Consider the following 25,806-nt stretch of genomic DNA (forward strand, 5'->3'; position numbering starts at 1 on the left):
GTGCGGCCAGGCTCCCCAGACAAAAGCAACCTGAGGGAAACTGAGGAAAGGAGTCTTTGCATGGATCGGGGTGGGAGAGACAAGGGAGAGCTCCACCTGATATTACACCGAGCCTCTCACTGCCGTCCCAGGATACGAGCTGTACATTAAGTGACTGATCCACAAATTAGCCTCCCAGAGCTTTCACTCCTCCTCCCCCGCCCTGACAGTCCAGGAACGAGAAGGGGACACAGAGGCAAAGACAGACAGCGCCCCAGCGATTTAGAGACACATGAAATGTGGCTGACACCCCAGGATCTTAACACCCCCCTCCCCCGTTATTTTCCCTGGGGGTGCAGTCTGCACAACGTGACAGGCTAACGAGCTAAGCGGACAGATTCCAAATCGGCTAACTGGGTGTGCGGGGGGGCCATCGGGCAGGGAAAGGCAGCAAGGTCACTGGCTTGGCACCGTGCCCGCGTGTGTGAGCCGAGCGCTGGCACAGTCCGCGGCAGCTCACGAGACCAGCCTGGTGACTGGCAGCGCTCACCCTCTGTGTCATTCCTTCAGACAGGCTCCCGCCCCGGCTGCCTCTCTCGCCGCGCGCCCCTTCCTCCCTGTACCCAGCTCCCTCGGTGACGCTCAGGACCGGATCACCCAAGCAGCACAGGAGCTACCTAACCCAGGGTCAAAGGTCCTTGCTCAATGAGCCAAGGGTCACCCTCCGGGAGAGTTCATCTAACCCTGGACATTCCAGCCGTGCTGCTCAGACAGCTCCTTCAGGCTGTTTAGCCTTGTCTTCCCGCTCCTCCACTTGTCCTTTTTGCCTGCTGCCTCCCGCACTTTCCCTCTGCCTGTCTCTCCTCAGCCTCCTTTTCTCCACCCTCCACGTCAGCGGTGACCACGGCACTGCTTTGCTCTGAGCAAGCACTCGGAGGACGGGAGAAAGAGAGCGAGTTTTCACGCTGTACCTCTCCAGCGAGGGTCTACCTGGCAGTGGGGCGCCGTGGGGAACTCACTGGCTTTGGTGTCTGGACCCCTGGGTTCTATTCCTGGCTCCCATCTTGTAGGTGACCCTGGGCAATTCCCTGCTCTGGGTCTTTGAGGGGTGTGGGGAAGCGCCGGTTTGAAAGACGGAGGAGGCAGAGTTCTCCCACCGTCAGGAGAGGGTGGTCCCGGCAGCTCAGAGCTGAATAGGAAGCACCCCTCTCCCTCCTAATAGGTGGAGCTCAGCACTGTTAAGCTGATCAATTTACCGGGTCTTCACACTCTCTGATAATGTCAGGAGGTCCAGTGGGGATTTCCCTGACTGGCAGAGTCCAGTCTCTCGGACTGGATACTGCCAACCTACCCCTGTCCAAGAGAGTGTACCTCCAGGCCTCTCTTCGAGAGCTTTATCCCCTTCTTTCCTGATCCCCACCATGCAAATGACTAAATCCAAGCGCCGCTGGTGCTGACCTGTAGAAAGTGTTGTTGGCGGAGGTGCTGGGTGGCATCTTACAGTCCTGGCCCACGTCTGGAAGGTACCCATGGGTCCTGAAGTAGCTTTCAGCCCCCATGGCAATGATGGCCACGCCATCCTGAACCTTCTGCCTCAGGCTCATTTTCCAGCTCTCCGTCACCACGCTGATGAGGCCGATGGGGAAAGAGGCAGGCGGGATCTCCATGTTCCCCACCGTCAGGCTAGGCACAATCCAGACATAGCCAGGCCCGACCAAGCCAGCCTGCTCCGCCACCTGGAAGAGGTACACAGCCTCCTCCCGCGAGCAGTACACAATCATCACCTGGGCGTCGATCTGCCGGAGCAGCCGCTGGGTTTTGGAGTTGCTCCCGTCCTGGGTCATCTCAAAGGTGAGGACGTCCTGGAGTTCCCAGCCAAAGTAGCTGGCTTCCGTGAAGGAACGGATAACGTCCACGAAGATGTTGTAGCCTGGGTACAGGCTGGTGATGACCGCGAAAGAGCCCCAGTCATATTCCTCCAGGACTTTGAAGATCACCTGGATCTGCTGTTCGATGGAGACTCCCAGCTGCAGGAAGGCAGAACCAGGCTCCTGGAAGAGAGAATCACCCCTCCCATGGAGAGGAGAATGGATTAGCTACGACGGGCACTGATAGACTGCCTGTCTAGTGCTTACAGTTCAGAGCAAAGAGTCAGGAAAGCGGGATCTGTCCCCCCTCTGCCATTAGCACACTGGGTGACCTCAGGCAAAGTACTTTACCCTGCTGTGTCTCAGTTCTCTCCCCCTCTCCCGGCTGTAAAGTGGGGATAATAACCAGCTACATAACTTCCAGGGCTGCTAGGAGGATGAATTAATTAATGTTTGTAAAGTGCTATAAATGCAGAGGATTATTATTGCTGCTATTTGCAGTCCTGCATCAAACTCTCCTTTCCTTTATCGGCTATTCCAAGTCACGTATTGCCCACTCCCAACCCGCTCCCTTCCCTGACCCCATTTCTTATCCCCATGGTCCTTCAAGTTGCTTCACTGTGCCAAGCAAGAGAGACCCCACAGACCACGGGGTTTGAGTCTTATCCCCTATCTGCTCAGCCCAGTCCTTCTATACCATTCCCTGAGCTCATACCCTCCATGCCTTATCACTCATTGCCCCATCCTGATCCTGCAGCTTTGATTCGGCTGCCATGTATCTGCTTCCCAATCCAACACAGGGTCAGGCATCTCGAAATTCCGTAATTCCAATTGCCAATTATCTTCCATGCCGAGCCTTCCATTTTCAACCCTGTATCTCCACGACAGCCCAGTCCAAAAACCTACATTGCACTTAACGACCCCATAGGCCTTAAAGTTTGCCAGTACGAAGAGATCATCTCAGCAGTGCCAGGCAGCGCCCCATCACTTAGGATATATCAAATTAGCCAGTTCAGGGTTTCCCCCTATAATACATTTGCTGATGCTTTATCCTGTCTGGGGGGGATGGGCTACAGAGTTTCACAACCTTTTTGATACCAGGCACCAGCTTGCTGCCTTCCTAAACTGGGTCAGGGAGATCTCAGGGACCAGCGCCGGCCCACGGAGCAGTCACTGAGAAACACGGAGTGATGACCTAAAAAGGCCTTTTCTGTCCCTAGTTTCTATGACTAACTCTTTCTTTGACCAAAATTCATCCTCAATTTAATTTTCCTGCAACTTCAGGAGACCAACATTTTTCTTTAAAATGATAAAAAATGAAACATTTGAGTGAAAAAAATCTGCTGAAGGAGTTAATGCCATTAAGCTTCACCTACCCCTGCCCAGTACCCACCCTGCCTTTTCAAGGGTCCCATTGGCCACCTCCCTCCCTCCCTCCTGCGCCACCCCCGCCATCCGTCCCTCTCATTAGCAAATCTTAATTGAACTGATTCCATCTTGAATGGGTTACAAAGTGGAACTTGCGGAAGGTCACAGAGAAGGCAGCGGGATTTTTTGGTGCAAACTGCCATAATCTCCACAGAATTGTTTTTCCAGGGAAACACTGATGCGTCAGCCAGGAGATGAATTCACAGGTTAAACTCAGAGTTGTTAGGCAGATACATTTCTGGGGAGACTACCCTGGATTTGAGAAGCCTGCCTGTTATAAAGGAGTTTGCAACCAAGAGACACAGCTCGTAGGAGGAAACCCTTGTGTACAAGTTGTAAGTCGAAACTCACGTAAATGGCTAACGAGCATACCTGATCCTCAAGGACAATGACTTGAGTAAATACCTGATAACTCAGAAGGCCAGATTTCCACTCAGTGGTTCAGCCTCACAATGAGAACAGCACACTTCTTACACCCCCCTGTCATGTACCCTCCTATCTGTAAGGATTCTCCCTCTCTCCCCGCCCCCAAGTGTAGTCAGAGATCCTTTGATGTAATTAGAGTGTCTCTGCAGGTATGTTCTGTATCCGTCATTATTACTCCTGGTCTTTCTGGGTGGCACAATGTCTGTACTCATAAGTGAATAGATAGAAGAAATGTAAATAGATTGTTTAAGTGATAAAAACCGTATATAAACGTCTCCTGTAACAGCATGAATTTGAAGCTGATTTATCAGACTTTCGGTATCGTGAATGAACCTCTTCAGTATTGTCTGTGCTGCCTGATTCTTGGAGAAAGAATCCTTCGTGCTTTACACTTGCAAACAAGAAAGAACCCTAGCACCGCAGCAGGAATTAAACCCTATGTAAAATATAAAGAGAATCCACTGGGCAGAGATGGGAAGAAGCAGAGAAAGCGCTGGGACCCCCCGTGTCCAGAACAGAGCAAATTCAAGGCCTAATTGTAATCATTTGGCACTAGATTCTGATATCCTTAATCGTGAGCAGTACCTTACTCTAGCAGTCCTCTCAATTTCAATGGTTGCCCATTTTGTGGGCACAAATTTGCACCACAATTAACTGCAGGGGCAAGCTACTCACACACAACTTTCTGATGGCACCCACACATCAGGTAGCCACACATGCAAATAGATCATTTGGGTCCAGGTGCAAAATTTCAGGCACTATTATTTGCAGGTGCAAATCCGCATGCACAGAAATGGAAAACAGGCTAAGGCCCTTTTGAACATCAGGCTGAAAAAACTCTTGGAGATTCCAAATTGCTAAACAAAATGCATGTGAAGGGTTTGAATATATCAAGGCCCGGCTCCAGGTTTTCTGCTTCCCACTTAATACCATCATTTCTAGTAGCAAATCCTGCCAACTCTCCATGCATAGAACTCCTACTGAAGTCAAAGAGAAATCTACGTGCAGAGGGCTAGCCGGATCAGGGCCTTGTTTTGCACAGAGAGGACGTTCACACAAACCGCTTCCCAACCTGCTTTCCAGAGTTAAAGGAGTCTGACAAACCTGAGCAGGGGGGCTAAGAGGTGCAGCCTGCAGAGAAAGGGGTTTCACGGCGGAGTTGTGAAATCAGTTGAAGATCAGACAAGGCAGAGAGATGCATGGAGGCTATTTGACATGAAAGGACCCTGGAAGGAGACTACTGCACCAAGCGTGGCCAAATTGTATGCAATGGAGCAGAGAGGCTGGTGCTATGAAGAGCGGAGGGAGGGAAGGTACAGGAGACAGTCTGGAGCGGTTTGGAAATCAGCTCCCCGACCAGGAGGATTGGATGAGACTCCATTCATACTCCATCAGTGCAGCTCCTTAAAACCCAGTGTCACTAGGGCCCTGTTAGGAGATGTACATATTCCTGTGCCCATCCTTTGCAATGCCCCAGGTCCTGGCTGCACGAGCAACAGAGCCAGTGCTGAGAACTGGACTGGGGTGTCTTTTGTGTCAAATAAAAACAACCCAGCTAAGTCATTGGCCTCTCCTCACTAAAAACAGATCGGGGGGGGAGGGCATCTTTCCTACGTACCCTAATCACCCTCCCCCCACACCTGCATCAAATCTGTTCCCATCATTTAAGGCCCTGCATCAGTGCCACTTCCTCCAGTCAGCGGTACTGGCATCTCACTGCTGCCTCCCCTTCGCTGGCTTGTGGATCTCGTCCAGATGGAGCAGGGCACGTTAATACCAACCTTGCAGCTGATTGCGGCTGGGGAAGGGGCTCAAGACCTCACCTTTCAGACGTTGCTTCTGATTACAGGAGCGAGCTTTTCTGTAAGGTGCAACACTGCCTGGGAATGAGCTTTTTGGGCACAATCTCTTCTCGAGCTCTTCCTCTGACCCCCATGACCCCAGCCCTTCGATGGGGTGGTTACATAAACCACCCGTGAGAACCTGGCACCCCCCTTCCACCAACACACACAATCGCATTTGCAGGGATCAAGGCCCAAGGAAATCTTTACAGGTTTCCCTGCGAGCAGATGACAGTAACAGCGGCTGACACCCAGTGCCGGGCAAACAAGCTAAAAATAATTACCCAGCATGCAGCCCACCTGTAAGAAATCAGGGCGCCCTGCAGCCACGTAGGCAATGTACGTTCAGGCGGTTTGGGCCGGTGATTTAAGACAGGAGCACCGCTGGCTGGGATGAAACAGAGGGCTGGATTCCATCCTCATCAGCCAGAGCTGAATCCCAGTGGGGCTGGCTGGGACACCATTGGTCTTGGGAGCCTTTGTGCTGACTGTGGGGACTTAGGATCACATCCTGTGAGGTGCTGGCCACCTTTAACTCCCACTGGAGTAAGCCAAGCGTGCTGGGTGCCTTGCAGGATCAGGATCTTGGCAGGATTGCTTCAGGAGCCAGCGGCTGGGACTGTCAAGGGATGGCTTTGTTTTCACTCAGCTCTACCCAGCACCTTCATTTCACATCTCCTACCAGCTCGTGTGCCACTCAGAACCTCGGTTCCCTCTCCCCAGCTCTTCTCCTCAGCCCCTCTAATTAACCCTGCCTTCCCAGCACCCTCCCCAATCGTAGCGCACATCTACACTGCCGCGGGAGGACTTACCCGCTCTAGCTCTGATGAAGCTAGCATGCTAAAAATAGCTGTGGGGCCACAGCTGCACAGGTGGGGGCTCAGGCTAGCCATCCAGGCACACACCTGGAGTCCTAGATAGGGCTGTGCTCAGCCAACTAGCACAAGTCGCTACCCGTTCCGCCACGGTCACACTGCTATTTTAAGGTGCTAGTTCTGTTAGTGGTAGCACATATACTTCTTACCTGAGCAGGGAATTACACCTCCCCGCTGCAGTGTAGACGTGCCCATAATGTGCAGTGTGCGACATACCCAGAGAGGATACCAACCTACTACTGCTGCCAGCTAATTGAGTTACTCCATTAGTTCAAGTGAGGGAGATTCAGGCTTTGGTGCTGAAGTCCCCAGACTTAAACCCTGTTGACACCTGTGGTGGGGCAAGGGGGTGTCATCACTTATACATAACATAACCTGAAAGAAGGGAACGTAGGGTTTGATCCAGAGACACGTCCATGGGGCTCAGTAGCCATTTCTCACACCAGTGTCCTAAAGGAAAGCTGCACTGGTTCAGTGGAGCCCCCTCATTCAGTGTGGGCAGGGTTGGCCCCTGCTTCCCTGCTCTGAGTCAGAGGAGTTTCATCCACTACTATAGCCAGGATCCAAGTTTGCTTTCATGTGTCTGCTTTGCCTGCAGTTACATTCGGAGAGGCAGTCACCTGCTCGGTCACCAAAAAAGCAGAGTTCTCAGAACCATGTTTAACAAACCTCCATGTTTTACAACAACCTCCATTGCCGTGGGGGATGCTGGGGTCCCAGTGGCAGCTGTCACTTCCCAGCAGGACTTCCAGTCTGAAAAGGCAGAGCTGGACTCATGGAATGGAGCTTCCACGTAAACACGTGAGAAAGCAGAGGCGTTTGCAGCTGTCATGGGGTAAGTGGGGCTCAAAGAGGGGCAGGGAGGGAGTAGACTCTGAGAGGCATTTGGCAATGGCAATTGACATAGATGCTTATTCCCTAGATGGCGAGCTGACTGGAGCAGGGATTGTTCTTTTTGAATGTTTGAAAAGCACCTACCTCATAGACGGCACTACCAGAAACTGCTCATTAATAACGAAAGATCTCCTACAATCATCAGGACACTCCCCTGCCTCCCCACCCATTCAAATGCTGCTCTGCATTTCCTGCGTCTTAAAATACATCATCAGGTTGTTAAGAGCACAGCTTCTTGCCTACTGAGCATTGCAGACACTTTAGACAACGTTGGCACGATTTGCTTTTCCCTGCACATAAAGTGATCGGAAATTTAGATATGCACAGAAGAGGCCAGATCCCCAGCTGGTATCAACTGATGCAGCTTGTTTGACTTCTATGGTGCTGGGCTGATTTACACCAGTTGGGGACTCAGGCCTACATATTTAGAGGATTTAATGAGTCCCCCAAGCCTCCTCCTCCTCCCGCTCACCGTCTCCAAAAATAACCAATGAAGAGATTTCACCTTGGGGGTCAGGACCACGGCAGAGCCCCCGCTGATACTGATGATGGGGACCCGGGTCTGGGAGGATATGAAGTCCAGGATCTGGGCCACAGCCTCCGTGCCGATGTTGTCCTCAAAGACGATGCCATGGATCTTGGTGCCGGCCAGGATTTTGCAGATCTGGGTCAGGAGGGTGCTGGGGTTGGTGTCGTTTACAATCACGGTGACCGGGTGGATCTCCAGAGGCAGGTCCAGGAAGCTCTGGTGAGTCAGCCGGCTGCGGATGTGGAAAGGGTAGGAGGAGCCCCCAAATACCACAGCCACATTTACCACAGGCTCCCCAGGGCTCGGCAGCAGGAGATCCATCATGACAGCGGAGCAGCCCAGCACCACGGACAGTACCAGAGTGTGCGTCAGAGCTCTGCCCATGTCCACCACGGAGTCCCTGCAAACCCAAAGCAAACAGAAACCAGGGTGGGAACGTGCCACAGACAGGCCCAAGTGTGGAGTGAGGACAGGTGTTGGAAGGGGGAGGAAAAGGGGCTGGGGCAGCAGGAAGAAAGAATAAGAACTTACCAGGAGACAGGCTGAGAGCCGGGCAGTAGGGAGAGAGGGGCCTGCCAGCGCAGCACCACCAGAAGCCCTGGCAACAGGAAGGGCAGCAGGGCAAGGAACATGGCTAGCACCTGGGATCCTGTGCTCCCTGAGTCACCCCCACTCCTGCAGGCCAGCTCTCCTCCCCACAGCTCCGTAGACCCATGGCTCCAGTGTGTCACACTGTGTTATCAGCCGCTTCTTCTTCACAGGAACAGCAGGGAATGAAACAAGCGAGGCACAGAGCGATACCCCATTTCCAGGTCCGCAGGCCTCTGCGGTTCCTACTCTGCACTCAGCTCCCCAGTCTCCATCTCCCTGCCTGCTGACCTTACGCTTTTCTCTCTTTGATCCCTGGCCCCACATTCCCTCACCCTATTCACTGGTTCACAGGCTGACTCAGCCGTCATCAGCCCCACACCCAGCCTTCGAGGGGCCGCTCCTATATGGAGGGAGCACAAGCCCAGGAAGGTTTTGATCCTTCTGTTCAGGCATTTCAAAGCCAGGGCCCTGGCCTCGGGTGGAAGCGTTCCTGGCTGTGGGGTGTGTGGGTCAAGCTGATGCACGGGGTGTTTGTCACACAGCGCTGACAAGTGCTGGGAGGAGATGGGAGGCTGAAGCCCCACACGTCGGGCTGAACACATCCCCCTCAGCAGCAAGGTTCCTAGCCCCTCCCTGCTCGGCGAGCTCTGCACCCCGCGTGCCAAAGACAAGCAGTGACTCAGCAATAGTCACACTGCACCCTTCAGATGTCCCTCTTTGGGCTGGCCCACCTGTCTGGCCATGACAGCTTGTCAGCTCAGCTCCCAGGGCGGGCCGGGAGGGAGTGGGGTGGGGGCAAGGGTGTCACTAGGCCAACAACAGGTACCTTCCCTGCACTCCTGGGTCAAGGCCCCCCACTGGCCAGAGTCAATAGGAGCCATGCACGTAGAATGAATGGGATGATCAGTTCCCAGATATTTAATGCCCCCCCTTCCCACCCCTCAGTCCAATCACCCCCACACTCCAGAGCACCCCCCCACCACTCCCTCCAGCCTGCCCCCATAGCGCTAGTGGTTGCCGACTCCTTTCACTCTAGGCGCAGGCTCCCTAGCTGCTCTCTGAGCCGCGATTGCTGTGAAATTCCCTTTTTATTTCCTTTTCCTGTCTCCGTTTTGAACGGCTCTGCTTTGTCACACCCGAAGAAGGGGCGGACACAGAGGCAGAAGACACAAAGAGTGGGAGGCTACGTGGCCTGGCTCTTTGTACACCGGACAATCACGTCGAAGATTTAAAGGCAACATTCTCCCAGCTGATCCATCCAGTGGCTCTTTCATCTGCACTGCGGATCTCTACGGCGCGTTCCGTACTCATTGCCACTGCCTTTGCCTCAGCCGCACAAGGTGCTGGGGCTTCCCCTCCCCGGACTCGAGTGAATGGAAGATCAGATTAGAAGCCCCTTATGACAGATAGGGCAATTTCCTGCATATCCTTCAGAGACCTTATTGACTTAAGCATACCTTCTTTGGGGTCCACTGTATTCAATGCAACGTTTGCGTGTTATTGCGGGCCAGGATTGCATGTGCCCTCCCTGGGGGAGATGCGAGGTGAGGGCTGGGAGTTCAAGGACTATACTAAGACATGCCAGACAAGAATGGACTTTTGGGACAATAAGTCTGAAGTGGATTTCGTGGGGAATGCCCAGGGGGAAGATAATGCAAATTGCCCCACCTCTACTTATGCCTTTTGAAGCTATGCCATGAGGAGTGGGTCAGTGTCTGCAGACGAGTTCCTGCAGACGAGATCAAAGGCCTGAGCTGTGTAAGAAACAGCTGATCTGCCCAGCCTGGGTTCTGGTTCTGTATCTGAGATAGGCATAAACTTCCACGGGGAAAACCCAGCTGCGGGGTTTGAAGGACTGACACCTACCTGAGGCTGGAACTGGGGTGACCTCTGCTAAGCTTTAGACCATGTGAGTAGGACTTCTGTTCTTTCTAATATGTGTTCTTTGTAATGCTTTTACCTTAAGAATAAATGCGCTTGCTTACAAAGAGCTGCGTGGTCACTTTTAACCTCAGGCAATACACTAGGCATAACCTCTGGAGAGAAAGCAAAGTGCGGACGCTGGCCCGTGCAGGCAGTCTGGCTTGCTGGGAATATCACAGTGTAGGCAGGGAACTGTACAGCCTGGAAAAAGCCCCGATCAGGAGGCAGAGAGATGCTGATCTCCACCCAAGAGAGCTGATGGCTTAGGAGCCGGGAGCCTGCAGTGGACCACGGAGGGGGAATCCAGGTGCAGTTGCCCTGAACTGTGACCCTCACAGAGAGTATAAAAGCCCTAACACTGGATTACTCTGAGCTAGAGGATGATACCCGTCACTAGCCCTTTAAGCAGAAGCTGTGATGGATCAGATACCTCCCCGCTGAGACTGATCAGCTGGGGAACAGGTGATCATAAAAGCCAGCACATAGGCCAGCTGGGGGACAGCGCTGCTGGAGATATGGAGAGAAGGACGGGTGGTTTGACCCCAGAGCAGGCAGCTGTAGGAGCAGGGAGGCTAGGGCAAGGAAACCCCTGGCTTCAGGAAAGGCAGCTGTTGTATTTATATTGAACTATTGTATTTGGGTTTGCTGGAAACTGCTGGTGCAAAAGGGCCTGAAAAGACCCTGGGCATGGTGTTAATCCTTGCTGGGATGGGGAGGCAGGCCCCTAGCTCCTTTAGCTGACATGGCAGAGGCCTAGTTCGGGGAGCTCAATGCTCAAGTTTTAGCCCTGAGGCCAGGTATGCGTGGCTGGACCGATGACCACATGTACAGCATGCAGTCACATTCATCATGCCCCTTGCTATAGACCAGGGATCCTGGAAGCTTGCTGTGATCTATCAGACACACTGCCCGGGCTCTGCTCTAAGCTGTAGCCTTCCCAGCATAGCTCTCAAGGCACCTTACAAAGGGGAGCAAGAACCATCATCTCCATGCTCTAGATAGGGAAACTGAGGCACAAAGAGGGGGAAGGGACTTGGCCAAAGTCCAGGATTCCCCATTCAGTGCCCGATGCACTGGGCTATGCTGCTTTCTTGCTACATCGATACATCAGTGGCCAGCTGGGTGGAATGTCTTTCATGTTTCAGTTGGACAGTAGACAACATAAGGCCCCCCCCCCCCATCCTATCCTATCCCCCTCCCCTCCTGTCTCTCTCTCTCTCTGCGGCACATTTTGCACGTGGTTACAAGGAATTTAGAGGCGAAAGGGTTAAATAAAAGCACAGTTCTCCTTGTCTCCAGCCTTTCCTCCTGGTGCCCTCTGCTCTTCAGCAACTCAGGCTCCCGGCACCCTTGAAGATTTTTATATTATTTTAAATGATCTTCAGCAGCAATATTGTCTCCACTTCCCCATTCTCCCCCCAGCAGCTCCCACCATCCCTGGGCTGTCAGTCACCAGAGAGCTGCTTGCCTTCCGTTTTAAATTAAAAAAAAGAAAAATGCATTTCACAGTCTGATAGGCACCTTCAGTTCCATCAGCTCAAAGATTAAGCACCAAGAGTAATAATAAAATATTTAAACATTTGAGGGAACAAAAATTAGCTGCAAGTATTTTGAAGGCGGCAGAGATTTAGGCAGCTAATCCCGTGAAACGACAACATGTGAAGTTCAGGAAGATTCTAATTCCTGTGAACTTCCTCTCAGCCGGAAGCTGGACACACGCCTTAAACCCAAGGCACTTATCTGCGGGGACAGGAAACCAAGGATCCCTCCTCCAAAACTAGCTGCCATCCCACGCTCTAAAGTGCCCAGGAACGTCTGAGAGGGACTGTATCTTCCCTTCCTGCAGGGTGTAGGACGGTTTCACTATAATCTGACGAGCACCAGAGCCGGCCACTGGTCAGTCTGGTGCAGTGCCCTGTCTGATGACAGCCACAAACGTCCGAGGAAGAAACTCCAACGTGGGGGGTTGTAAAACAGCCAGTCCAGAGGGGAAGTTTCTTCTTAACCCTGTCACTTAACGGTCAGTTTATGCACTGAGACAGGAGGGTTTAGAAGCATCTTCCACTCTACACAGAGCTAGACTCCACAACCCTGCACTTTGGAGGTCAGTCCCTTATCCACTAAGCTACTGAGGCTGCCTGAGAAATAAGCCTGAGCCAAAAGGGATCTGAATCTGAACCCGCCTCCTTGGGGATGGTTAGTTCCGGGGCTTTTGTTCAGACGCTTCGCTGCTGCATGGTTTACCTTGGTCCCTTAGTGCACAGGGCCAAGCCATATGACGGATGAACAGACGGACACACCAGGAATCACACAAATAAAGCAGCAAAGATTCTTACAGCTGGCAGTCTTATTGTGAGGGAGATCGCTGGGTGATGGCCAGGGTTGCTCTTGGGTTTATATTTAACGGTACTGTTTGATATAGAATAATAATCCTAGGCAGCAGCTTAGTTTATAAGGGCCCAATTTGGTTCCCAGGGAAGCTGCAGGGAAAAGCCACGTGGTTTGCAGTGGGAACGAAGTCGGGTCCTAAGTCTCTGAGGGCCCCAGTTATGCCGCCAGGTTCCATGCCTGGATCTGCCGCTCAAACAGCCCCAAACGCATTTGCAGTAGCATTTCCCCACTCAGCTACCCCTTTCCACAGCCTCTGAGGAAGGCACTCTGGGGGTCCAGGAATTGCACCCAGGCAGGAGAAGGCTGGCTTTGAGGGGAGGAGGGGCGGGACACGACATACATAATTTCCCACACCAGCCCCATAGCGTCAGAGTGTAAATTCCTTGACGGGAGGCTGCGTTACATCTCCATGGATACACCCTCCGTGGCAGGGAATCACAGCTTCACGGGGGTCCCAAAGGCAGCAGCTGGCAGCGTGGCGCCAATGCAGCTGCACTGCGGGGGAACAGCTGAGGAGCTCCAGATCTCCCGTGCCATTTGCACTAACCCCTCAACTTCCTCTTCCCCCACCCCCCATATACATGTGAATCCCAGGGGAGCTACAGGGTTTTGGATCTGGCCCCACAGCCTGTCCTACGGGATGTGGCAGCAGCTCCCACCCGGCATCCCCAGTAGGCTGGCTGGAGAGAATCTCGCTGAGCTTTCTGCCCCCCTCCTGTGGACCAGCCCAGCAGGCATCTGGCCTCACGCTGCACTGTTCCAAACGTAGCCTCCTGTGGACCCGGGTGCTCCCTGGTGCATCCTGCTGAGAAGGGACCCGTGTGGAGGGCTGAGCTCTTTGGGCAGGCGCTGTCTTTCCCAACCGGGCCTGTGACCTGCGGGCACCACCCTGCTAGAAACAAACAACAGGTCAGGACTTGGGCAGCAAGGGAGGCAGCCCTGGGCCTGAGGTCCTTAGCCTCTGTTTGCCGGCGGCTGGGAATGGGCGACGGGATGGATCACGTGATGATACCTGTTCTGTTCGTTCCCTCTGAAGCACCTGGCATTGGCCATGGTTGGAAGACAGGATACTAGGCTAGATGGACCATTGGTCTGACCCACTATGGCCGTTCTTATGTCAGTACACTAGAGATAGGCCTAACTGCTGAAGTTGCATCAGATTGTGATTCTTTACACCCCAGAATTGGAGGGGGGGTTGGTTGGGCCCACAAAGGGCCATATGCAAAGTTTGCTGGATGGCCTCCCCTCCCATGACACACTGGGGTGTTTGGATCCAATTATGGCATTGTGTTATTTATATCATGGTAGCACCTAGGACTTTCAGGCTAGGACCAGAACCCCATTGTGCTAGGTGCTGTACAAACACAGAACAAGACACAGTTCCTGGCTCAAAGAGCTTCCAGTCTGTCTTTGCCTCCTATAGCCCTTTCCATCAGAAGATCTCAAAGTGCTTTGCAAACTTAGCTAAGGCTCTCACACTACACAGCAAAGTAGGTCAGTAATATCATCCTGACACAAAGGGGGAAACTGAGGCACAAGGCAGTGGAGTGACTTGCCCCAGGTCACCCAGCAAGTCAGGGACAGAACCCAGACCCTTGAGCCCTATGCTTTAAGTGCAAGGCCGCCCCACTGCACCTTTCCCTTCCACATGCCGACCGATCAATGGTTGAGTAATTAAAGGAGATGTTTGACTGTCCTCGGATGTTAAGAGCAGGAACGGAGAAAGAGAGAGGCTCCTTTACACAGTGACACCAGCCTCCCCCCAGTCACTGGCACAAATGCTGGCGTCACTTTTGCAGCAAGATGTTGGCTGGCAGCAGGAGGCTTGAAAATGCCACGTGTAATTAAAAGCTGTAATTCCAAGTGCATCTCTGCCACCAGGGCACCTGAGGTTTCACATCCCAGGCCCTTCCCTCACCTCCTGCTTTTACTCCCCCCCCTTCATACTCATTCCCTGCCTTGTTTCATTGCTAAGAAAGGCTGCAAGCAGAGGCTGCAGCACAGGCCTAGAAGCCAGGACCTCCCGAGTTCTACTCCTACTTCTGACACTGGCTCCCTCTGCGGCCGTGGGCAAGTCACTTAACCTCTGCGCGGTCTCTGTTGAATGGGAATAAGACTCTGCAATTGCCCTTCCTCCCTCGGGCTAAGGGGGATGGGCAGGAAGGCTGGTGGTGCTAGCCTGGTGTCAAGTTACAGAGGATGCCTGGGAGGATTCAGGTTGGTAGAAAAGCGCCAGGTAATTGCAATAGCTATTATTATAATAATAATTAAAGTCCCAGCTGGAAGGTTTCCAGCAGAGGAGGAGCCATCTTTAATGGTTTAGGAATTGCACCTTTGTGGCACAGGCTGTTGGTCAAGATTGTCAGCTCTTTGGGGCAAGGACTGGCTTTGTTCTGTGTTTGTACAGCACCTAGCACAATGGGTCCTGGGCCATGCCTGTGGCTGCTAGACCCTACAATAACTCAAATATAGTGATGAGATTTCATCTCCGTTCTCTCTTTACAGACTAGAGCAGGTCTCGTCTCCGGCTCTTACAGAATAACACTTGCTTCATAATGCAACAGATCGAGCCCCCTTGGACTCTCCTGGATCCCCTCTGGGAATGAGAAAGTCGACCTTAAACACTAGCAGGACAGTGGCCCCTGCAACAACCTCCACAGTCACAACCCAACTCCCCCCCCCCCCCCACCTAGCAGGGGGACCTAGTGTTCTGTTGCCAATAAGTGTAAGGTCCTGTGTGAAGAACCAGCACTAGTGCATGGCCTGATCTCGCAGCGAGGCCAGAAGGGAAGCCAGAGGTTCTGTCCTATTCAGCTTCTTACACTGCAGCGATGGGTATAGTATGAGCACTGGTGGATCACTGATTATCCCCATTCAGTGACCAAGGGAGGAGGGCCCTGCCGTTTTCTCCTTGCTAGGGAGCCAATGGAGAATAGGAGAACAGCAGTTTGCCTCAAATCCACTTTCTATCCTCACGGGAAGAGGCTTTGGTCAAATCCAACAGAAGAACCAATGCACCCACTCAGCTTTCTCCACCATCTGCTCTTATTCAGGCAAGGACTGGACTGAATCCCCAAAGCCACTCCAGATAAACCTCACCTATTCACTCTTAACCAGCATAGCTCAGGTAAGTGGAAGTGTCATTGCAGGAACAAAGCGATGCTCTTTAATACCCAGCTACGGAAACCTAGGACTCTCCCACAGCTCTAGGGGGTCACCGTTACCCTCGTTACCGCAGGAAACAGATAGCTGACCCAGCCTCACACACAGTCTCCACACCCAGGCTGGATGGAGCAAGAATCTCTTACACTCTTGCTGTGAATTTCCAAGTATTTTTAGTCCTGCGATTAATAATTCATAGAGAATATGGCATCAACTACCTAAGAAGAGGAAAAAACCTCTCTTAAAACAGTGACTTGCCCGTTTAATTTCTCTTCAAGGACATTTAAATTTATTTTAGACAGCACTTTGTCCTCACAGCTGCCGATCAGATTGGTTTGCACGAGCCCTGGCACATCACTAACACATAATCAACTTCTCATCATGGCTCAATCATTAGCCGGTCCACATCTGGTCGAAGTCCCCTCCATCCAGTGCGCTGGTTACACTGGAAGGAGTCCCCCCCCCCCTCTCTCCATGGCGGATACCCTGGCTGAGTTGATAACAGACCCCCTCTTTGTTGCTCCAACATCCTCCCCAAAGCCAACATCCTAACTGGCAAGCCGGCCAAAGACTCAATGCTGCAAGGTGCCAACCAGCACTAACCCCAGTCCAGCAAAGCACTTAAGCGGGTGGGTTAAGTGTTGACTTCAAATGGACAGTTCACCTGCTGAATGTTAACCATGAGCTTAAGTACTTTGCTGGATTGGGTCCAGAGCGCTCAGCTCCTTGCAGGACAGAGCCCTAACGGGGCAAATGTTCCTGCCACCCCATAGCCAGAACCCTGCCTGGAGTAATAAAGGTGGCTAGATTGACACAAACATAGGAATTAATTCACCCACTGCTGAAATACATCCAGGTCTCGGTTGGAACGGAGCCGCTGCTTACAAGCCAAGGACAGAATCTGCCTGAGAATATCCTTTCTGGTTCTTACTGCAGGGAGAAGTTGAGGTCAGCAGAATAAATTACTTCAGCTGGAATTTGGCCAGACCCTTCCTCTTACAAGGCAAGCGCTATGGAAACTTTAACAACAAAGTGTCAGGACTCCACTTACCTCTCCTAGGAAGAGGGGACCTCAGGCACCAAACTGGGATTCTATTCTCACACGGGGAAATTGTACACACCTCCGCACACCGGGAAATTGATCCTGTCCTGACCATTGGCTGGAATACCTTGAATTTGAAACACCATGTCACTGCCTTCCCTAGCATGTTAGGACCATTGGCTGTACCAGCTGTCTTTGACGCCAAGGATAAGGTTCTTTCTTTAAGCCCAGCTGAACCAGGACAGTCTGCACTGGTTTCTCCACAGCAGCACACTCTGAGGCTTGCAGTGCCCCCTCTTTGTGCTTCATGCTTGGAAGTCTCCCCAAAAGACCTCCTCCCCAACAATGGTGCAGAGAATTAACAGGCTGGTGCTTCGGGAGTCTCTGAATGCATGGGTACAACCATGACATTAAGGTGCCTTGAGGATATGCTGAAATGGATCTGCCAGGAACACGTCTTGGTGGCCATGTGCTAAGCCATCGGGTGGATGAATCACTGGCACAAGCCATTTCACACAATCAGCATGACCACAGCAACAGCCCCATCTAGCATAGCCGCACCAGGGAGAGGTGCATCCCCCAGTGAATCACCAGAGGAGGGGTCCTCTCCAAGTCTTGACCTGAGCCAACCCTGCTTCGCTTGCCAGAACTCCTTAGGACTCTATTTCCAAGAGTCTGGTAGTGCAAACGAACGAAAACAACAGCCAAAGTCCCTAGTCACCTCCACTGATCCCTAAAATAAATCATTCCTTTATCCTGGGAGCTTCTTTAGCTTATGGTGCAGTTTCTCAGCCAGTGGCTCCTGTCTTTCCCTGGTGATCAGATACATGTCTTCAAAGGAAGGAAACAACCGTACAGCTACTTTGGAGAAGCATCCAGTTACAAGGCTGCCTACGTGCTGTTGGCCGTGCCTGCCAAGCGGCAGAGGGCTAATCCAGTGAACGCATTCCTCCATCCAGAGGTTTCAGCGGGCGTGCGACCTGCACAGGACTGCAACGGAGACTTCAGGCCCTGAGGCAGCAGCTCTGCCAAGTAAGCCGAGAGGGGGCCTTTCCCTCCAGCCAAACCAATGGGAGCCAAGCCTGTTTCATCGGAGAGCCTCTCCTTGCAGATCTTACAGGCACTGCCAGCAACATTCATCTCACTTAGTTCAAATCTCGCCTGAAAACGTAGTCATTAAAAAAAAAAAAGCAAAAGCACATCCCACCTGCCACTGGTGCAGGGAAGGGAGGGCTATGGAGGCAGCAAATTCAGCCCCCAAAGAAGGAGTGGTCCAGGGGAGTGGCTGGTGCTGCTCACTCCGCTGGGTGATAAAGTAGCTGCATTGATAAGCTACATTGAGACTTCAGATTGAGTGTAAGGGGCCACAGGAAGTTCAGTTCTCCGCAGCCAGCAGGGCAGGCACAGCAGGGCCTTGGGGAAGGGGGCATTGTGGAGCAGGGGATACTTAAGTTTCTGACCAGGGCACCAAACACTTTCCTGCCCGCCCACGTTGCTTCTTCCCCCACCCAAAGCCAACTTCGTGTAAACTTAGAAGATGTCATAGCTGTGTCCCAAGAAAAATGCTTTTTAAGCAAAAGCAGTAAATTAGATCGATCACTAAAATCTCTGGGTGATCTTGGGGGCAGGGAAGGATGGAATCAGGACTCAAGTTCTATACCTGGTTCTTCCACTGACTCACTGTGTGGTCTTGGCCAAGTCACTTAAGGTGTCTGTCTCAGTTTCCCGATCTGTAAAATGGATATAATAATACTTAGATCTATTATTATGCATTATTACCTAGAGGCCCCAATCAAGAATTAGGGCCCCTTTGTGCTAGGTACTATCCGCACACAAAGTATGTAACAGTCCCTGTCCTGAAGAGCGAATTCTCCATCCTATCAATACAACATATACCTACCTATCTTACAGGGATGCGGCAAGACTTAATGATTGTAAAGTGCTCTGAGATCCTCCATGCACGGAGTGAAATAAATGCAAATTATATTTATTTTAAACAAGAAAGGGTGCAAACCCACTTCATTTGGTTTAGTTTCAGTAGTATTTACCCCAGCATGAGAGGATGTGGTGAGGGAAATATTGTTGGAAGCAGAGAATAAACTACAAAAGAAATCAGCAATGGCACAGAGTCGAAAAACTGATGGCAAAAAGGAGGGGGGGGAAATCAGGCAAAACAAAACTGAACTACCAAAAAAACTGCATTAAAGCAACATCCCTGCTGCAGTAAAGCTAAGAAAAGCCCAGGAAATTAAAAGCTAATGTTCAGGCTCTGCTCTTTGGCAAGACTCTGTGTTTGGATATTTACATCCTAGATAGATCTGATTGCATCCCTACGCAGAGAATGGTGAACAAAGGATAGCGTTTCCTATCTTGGGTCAGCTTGTGCCTCATCCTTATGGCTATTTACACTGGGGGGGGAGAGATGGAGAAAAAAAGGGTCATCTTTGCTCAGTTGAGTAGTTTTTGGTTTGGTGCAAACTGTGGATTTTCTGTTACTACTAACCCCCCCACACACACACCCCACACACACACCCCATAGTCCCTTTAATCCACATTTTTAAAAGCCTCTAAATAAGCATCACATACGTACTTATTTAGGAAAATTATTTACAAGACAGATTATCAGACTGAGGGACGCTGGCTGTTGCTGTGTGAAGGATGGCAGGTCAAAGCATTTTTTCAAATATATGGCCCATTTGTGAACAAGGTAGAGAGTGGGAGACCAAAGATAAGTGTCCCCATCTGTAAAATAGGGATAGTAATACCTACCTCCAACTGGAGTAGGGGGTTAGAATAATGGGGCCTAAGCCCTTCCCATGGAAGCCAACAAAAAGTTTGCTTAGATTTCCCAATTTTATGGGGACAGTCCTGATATTCGGGGCTTTATCTTATATAGGCGATTATTACCCCACACCTCCAGTCCAGATTTTTCACTCTTGCTATCTGGTTATCCTAGGTTTGCCACTGACTGCAATGGGAGAAGAATTGAGCTTAATTTTTGAAAAGCACTTTGAAGATGACAGTCACTATATAAAACACTTAGTATCATGAACACTGAAGCTCTGGATCATGCTTAAGGTACTGATGGTGCCTTTGGAGAGCCGAAAGCTTGTTCAATGTATTCTGCATTATTTGTTGATCCAATATAAGGTGTCGCACTATTCTCCCTTGTCAGCTCTGCTTTAAGAAACAATATGGCTCCAAACATTTTTCCAACCCACTCATGCAAACAGTTGTTCTATGATTGTATTATTGAACTGAAAGTCCGCAATGGTGATTTCCTTAGGGTCTGCCATGAAAACTTCATCCTGTCAGAGCATAGTGTGGTTTGCTACAATGTATATGGAATAGATTAATGGGGAGGGGTAGCAAATAAAATATTTTAATGCTGTGGTGTTTGCTTTTAAAGTAACAGAAAAAAAAACCCCAAAACAAAACAAAAATACCTTGGTTTCATTCCATAGACCAAGCATGTACAAAATGTCATTTTAAAAGCAACAACCTATTGAGTTTTTCTTATACTCCCACATCCTAAAGGCAGACAGGTTTTTTGTTTGTTTGCTTTAATTGATGTGATGGGTGAACATTACTTGTATTTTAAGCCCCTCTGTTGTGTCCTCCCCCACCCCGAAACCTGAATCTTTGACTTTGACATGGAGAAAAGATCTTGCAGACATTTTTACTTTAGGGATTAAATAAAAACGGGTCCCTGCTGCCTTCCCCCCACCCCCCACCCCCACTTCATTAACTAGAGAAACCTCCAAACCTGAGAATACAAGAGAAAAATGTGCAAGGCTGGGGGGTGGAGGGGGAATAGAGTTATCGATACATTTAAGGTAATGAAATCAGTGCAACCCTTGTGAGAAATACTGAACAGAAGCATGACTGGGGAGGACGGGGGAAAGGCAGGAGAAAGAGGCTATTACTATCCGCTTGTCATTGCATGGATGAGTGGCAGGGATCTATCAAGCAGAGCAAATGACAGGAGTCTAGACAGCCAAAAAAAGGAAGAGGCCGCAGCGATATTGTAAGCTTTCCCAAAAGGAAGATATTCCAACTTCTCTCCTGCCCCGATCATTGCCCTCCCCCGCTTACTTTCTTTGCCATTTTCTCCCCTACCCCCTTTTCCTTCTCTTGGGACTCCAGATGGAAAATGAGTTGCAATTCATAGACTTTTCTCAGTCAAGATGCGTCTCCTTTCAACCTTGATTTGATTCTCCCCCCCTTGCCTAGTTCCTCCTTCTGCAACAGTTGGAGCGGGGAAGCATGTCGATAACCATTAGAAGGCAGAGCAATAACCATTTCCAGGCAAATGCCGAGAGTTCAGAGGCAACATGGCAATATTTGCCGCTGAGGTTTGGAGCCTCAGACAATGCCTCCTTCCTCGCGCGGCTCAGGCTCAACCTCCCACAAAAATATGCAGCTTAAAAAGGTCAAATATGGATTAACCAAAAATAAACGCCAAGTGCCCTGCCTCCTGCTGTGTTATGCAAGGTGCTAGATGGGGGATGTCAACACTGGCAGCGTGATTTTTTTCTTTGCAAAGAACACATTCACACCTAATGTTCCGGCACTTCTTAGCGTCTCCTACAGGCATGCAACATGGGGCTAGGGCAGGAAAGCGGCCCCGATCCTCCGGAGCGCCAGGAAAAGGCGCAAGGGAGTGAAGGGGCCGGAGGGGCTGGTGAAGGCTGAAGGGAGAGAAATGGAGACGGCCAAGCAGCCCTGCGGGCTAAGTGCCACAAACAAAAAGTTACGTCCTCGGTTGTCGGCCAGTCCCTGCTGCAGGGCTCCGGGCAGTGCGGGGCAGCTCCCGGCCCCGATCCCAGCCCGAGCGCGCAGCCCCCGGCCCCGCTTGGCTGCCGCCGGGGAAGCCAGAGACGGTTACGCGGCGGCTGTAAAGGCATCGCCGCTACTTACCGGCGGGGAACCGCGCTGGCAGCCGGCAGCCGCTGCTCCCCCAGGCGGGTGCGGGCGCTCCAGGGTCCCGGCGTCTGTCCCCGTTGCTCGGGCACGGAGTTTCCAGCTCGGCTCCTCCTGGGCTGGGAGAAAGTAACGCGGCACCGGGCGAGCCCCGAGCGCCGTCCCCGCCTCCCCGCCCCGGCGCGGACTCAGGCAGAGCAGGCGGCGGGCGAGGGCGGGCTGGGGCTGCCGGCTCCCCCCGGCTGAGCGGCGGGCGCATGCTTCAGGGGGGCAGGAGGGTGCCTCATGGGGGGCGGGTCGAGCCCCACGGCTCCAGCCGCCTTAGAGGAGGGGGGAGCCCGGCGCGCCCCGGCTCGCAGCAGGTGTCCTCGTCCTGCGCCGCGCTGCCCGGGCGGCGGGTGGGTGGCTGGCTGGCTGTCTGTCTGTCCGTCCGTCCTCCAGCCCTGCTCGCTCAGCCTGCCTGGGACCCGCTCCCCGCCCCGCGTGACTAGCCGGCCCCCACCCCACGCGCGCTCCTCTCCTGTCCCGGCTTGGCCCCGGCCCGTGGCGTCCTGCCCAGCCGCGGGACCTGGGGAGAGGCGGAGCGGGCAGGCGGGGGCGGGAGAGGGATCGGGGGGGGGGGGCTTGGAGCCTCCCAGGCCGAGAGGGGGGGGGCTGTGAGGGGCGGTCCGCCCCCACCCAGGAGCGCTCGGGCCCCCTCCCCGCGCTCCAGCTCCCCCTGACTGCGCCCCCTCTTTCCAGGGTCCCCTCACCCCCATCCTATCCTATCCTCCCCGCCCCGGTACCCCCACCTCCTTCTGCCTTGCCTTCCCTCCCCCACTCCCTGCCTCTCACCCCTCCCGCATCACTCTCTGTCCCCCCCTCCGCACTTTGGCCCAAACTCCATCCCTGCAACTCAGCGGAGTCCGACAGGGCAGGAGCCTGGCCCTTTAAGGGAGCCTCGCCCCCCATTCACCTTTCGCCGGCCGGGGGAGGGGGGGGGGGTCACTAGTGGGCGGGGATTGGGGCGGCCCCTAGAGGGCTGGGGCGGGATGACAGGCGGTGAAGGTCCGCGCGGCTGGCGCGCGGGTCGCGTATTAATGGTCGGCAGCTGAGCACGCGCTGCTTAAGTCAGAGAAGAAGAAAGAAACCGGGGGGTCGAATCCTGCAAAGGAAGAAGCAGCGCCCCCGGGGCGGGGTTTGCACCCGCCCAAGGTTCTGGTTGCAAAGGGGCTCTAGCTAAACCCTGCTGCTGTGTGAGAGAGAGGAGGGGAGGGGGTGTTGCAAACCGTCTCCCCAGGGTTATTCCTCACACTGCAGCTGGAACGATGAGGCAGGGAGAGGCTGTGGGTCAGAGCCTGCCAGCACCTGCAAGCCTGCTGGAGATCAGCACCTAGGCTGGCCCTAGGTGACCCGTTCCCCCAAGGCGTGACTCAGGGTGGGGCTGGTGCCCGCAGGAACAGAGGGGTGGGCAGCCCCTCTCAGCTCAGAGTGCCCTGAATCCCTAGCGCAGCAGGGTGTAGAATTTAGGCCCCCTGGCTCCCAGGTTGGGGCTCAGCCTATAAAGGAATCAGTTCTGCACTTGTGTTGTTGGCCTGGCCTTAAGGAGCTCTGGGGTCATTTGCTGGTTCTGCCCTAGGCTTGTTGTGTGACCATGGACAAGCCAGGCAAGGCCATCTTTTCCAAAGATCTCAGCATGCAACGCGCACCCCACCGGCTGCGCTCTTCTGAAAATCTGGCTCCACTCATGGGTGCATAGCCCCTTTCGAAAATGGCACCTTTAGTCTCTCTCTGCAACATGAGGATAATACTTTTCCCCCAGCCTGTGTCTGTTTTCTCTCTTTACATTTGTAAATTCTTTAGGGCAGGGACTATTTGTACAGCACCTAGCACAACACAGACTCATTCTCAGGGAAGGCCTGACAGTGCTACCACTGACAGATCATCATGCCTGTCTCAGCAAGAAGGCGAAAACACTACGTTAAAGCCTTGAAGCACTGAAATAACATTTTAATATATCAAAAGCTGTACAGAGATTTCCAATATACTTTATTTCAGTTTTTTAAAACCCACCCACCCGCCTCTCTCCTATACGTGAAGTCTATGACAATAAGAATGTACAAATACAGTGTAATATGATCAGGTTCATAATCACAGCGGATTCTGTGCACAAGCCAAGCTCCACTTACATTTCTCAGCCACACACCAGTTCATAAAACTGATATTCTATTCTGGTTAAAACCGATAAGGAAAACACACAGAGACGACTACTGAGAACATCACTGGGGCCTGAAAGTGACACCTGGCATTTCGAGAGAGAGATGGCAGCTTATGTAATGACTCTGACTCTGTTAGTTAACTATTTGCTGTCTAAATTATACTCTGACGCTCTCCGACCTATTCCTAGGGAATTGTTGCTGTTCCAAAACTGCTTGTAACAGCTGGAGGAACTGCAGCTAGCCCAAGTGACCTTTGAATGGTTTCAGGACTTTACACTAGTCAACTCAAGTTAAAAACAGTTACGGTGGTATTAAAAGCTCCGAGCTAAAAATATCAAAGCCAAGAGAAATAGATTCAGTCCATCCTTAATCCCACAGCATTGGAACCAAGTACTGTAGAAAAACATTTAACTGCATTTTTAAGTGCCTAAATACCTTTGACAATCTGCCTCACGGGGCTTGAGCCAGTTCAAGTCAAAGTGAAGTCTTACTTGTATTAGGGAACCAGTTTCAAGGGTCAGTGATGCCTAAAATCTTTCAAAGATAAAGGGGTTTACAAACTAAATGGTTTCATAATTTATTTTATTTCAATGAAAACATGGTTTCTTGGTTGGATTTGCACTGCCCTGCAGTGTTGGCACCCCAGACATTATCACATGGTGGGGTCAGGTCCAAGGATTTAACTTTCCCAAATAGCATATCCTATGAACAACATGTTGTTAGTATATACCAGATATTGACCTTTTCCATATCAGAAAGCCAGACTCTCCATTTAGCAATATTGGATGGTCGTGACCCCCTGGCCTCTGTTTGCAACCCTCCAGTTAAGAATGCAAGATATATACAATAAAAAGCAATGATACATGAAGGTCTACATTTAAAAAAAGGAAAACAGGTATGGAAAATGCTGCTCACGATGCCACATGGCAGAGTTAATATTGTGGGTAGCTTTTGAATCCTCAACCCTTTGAATGATTGATTTCCCCAATCTTCATTGCATTAATGGGAGGTACTTGCATTTAATGCCATTGGTGTGCTTAACTGTATATGCGTTATAGGGGCAGATTCAGTGCATCTCTGAACCCTAGATGGATAAGAGCTCAAGTGATCTCAAAGGGCCAAATTCCCTGCTAGTGCAAATTGGCATAGAGAGGCATCACTGAACACCAGCAGAGAATTTGGCCCAAATTATGGCTCTGTGAGGAGGGCCAACTGTCTAACCCATTACCTCTAGGGAGAGTGTGAGAGAACAAACCATGTCAGAGATGTTTAGTCACATTGCTTAAGACTAAGAGAGTACCCAAGGCACACAGATGCTATAGTGATGACCACAGTATAAAAACCTCTGTAGAACAGAACAGTATGAGGCAGCTAGGACAGAGACAGGGAGACCAAGGTTGCAACAAAACTAATTGTCACCTCATCTCTCTTGCTAGGTCTCTCCCATAACACAGGAATGTCAAGTGAGTTCTGAGACAAGGGCCAAGTTACTCATCATCAGTCAGGTAGAAGTAAGGAGTTCACTAACAAGAGGCATTGTGTGTGCAGCTTTGCCTGGCGACAGAGTGCATGTCAGTGAGAACCAGAGGTAAACGCTGCATTTAAAGACAATTAAGGACTTATTTACTGCAGATGGTTAGGAATTTTTCAGCCAAACATTTTTTCCATCAGAAAATGTTCCTGCACCAAAATAGCTTGTGGGAAAGGACCGGTTTCAACAGATCTAATTTCTAAAA

The 25,806-nt window shown here is 51.7% G+C and overlaps 1 protein-coding gene across 1 annotated transcript in view; it reads right to left on the reverse strand.

Annotated features, from left to right (window-relative positions):
- The window catches only part of GRIN2C (glutamate ionotropic receptor NMDA type subunit 2C), a 33,407-nt gene extending 25,183 nt beyond the window's left edge, over window positions 1-8,224 (reverse strand). The window contains exons 1-2 of the mRNA XM_067547834.1: window positions 7,817-8,224; window positions 1,438-2,030 (exon numbers count right to left, since the gene is read on the reverse strand). Of these exons, the coding sequence (XP_067403935.1) occupies window positions 1,438-2,030; window positions 7,817-8,224 (1,001 nt within the window). The remainder of the gene's footprint in view (window positions 1-1,437; window positions 2,031-7,816) is intronic.
- Window positions 8,225-25,806: the final 17,582 nt, after the last annotated feature.

The sequence above is a fragment of the Emydura macquarii genome, unplaced genomic scaffold (assembly GCF_026122565.2).
Source record: "Emydura macquarii macquarii isolate MOO-44397 ecotype Brisbane River unplaced genomic scaffold, CSIRO-AGI_Emac_v2 contig_1230, whole genome shotgun sequence".
NCBI lineage: Eukaryota > Metazoa > Chordata > Testudines > Chelidae > Emydura > Emydura macquarii.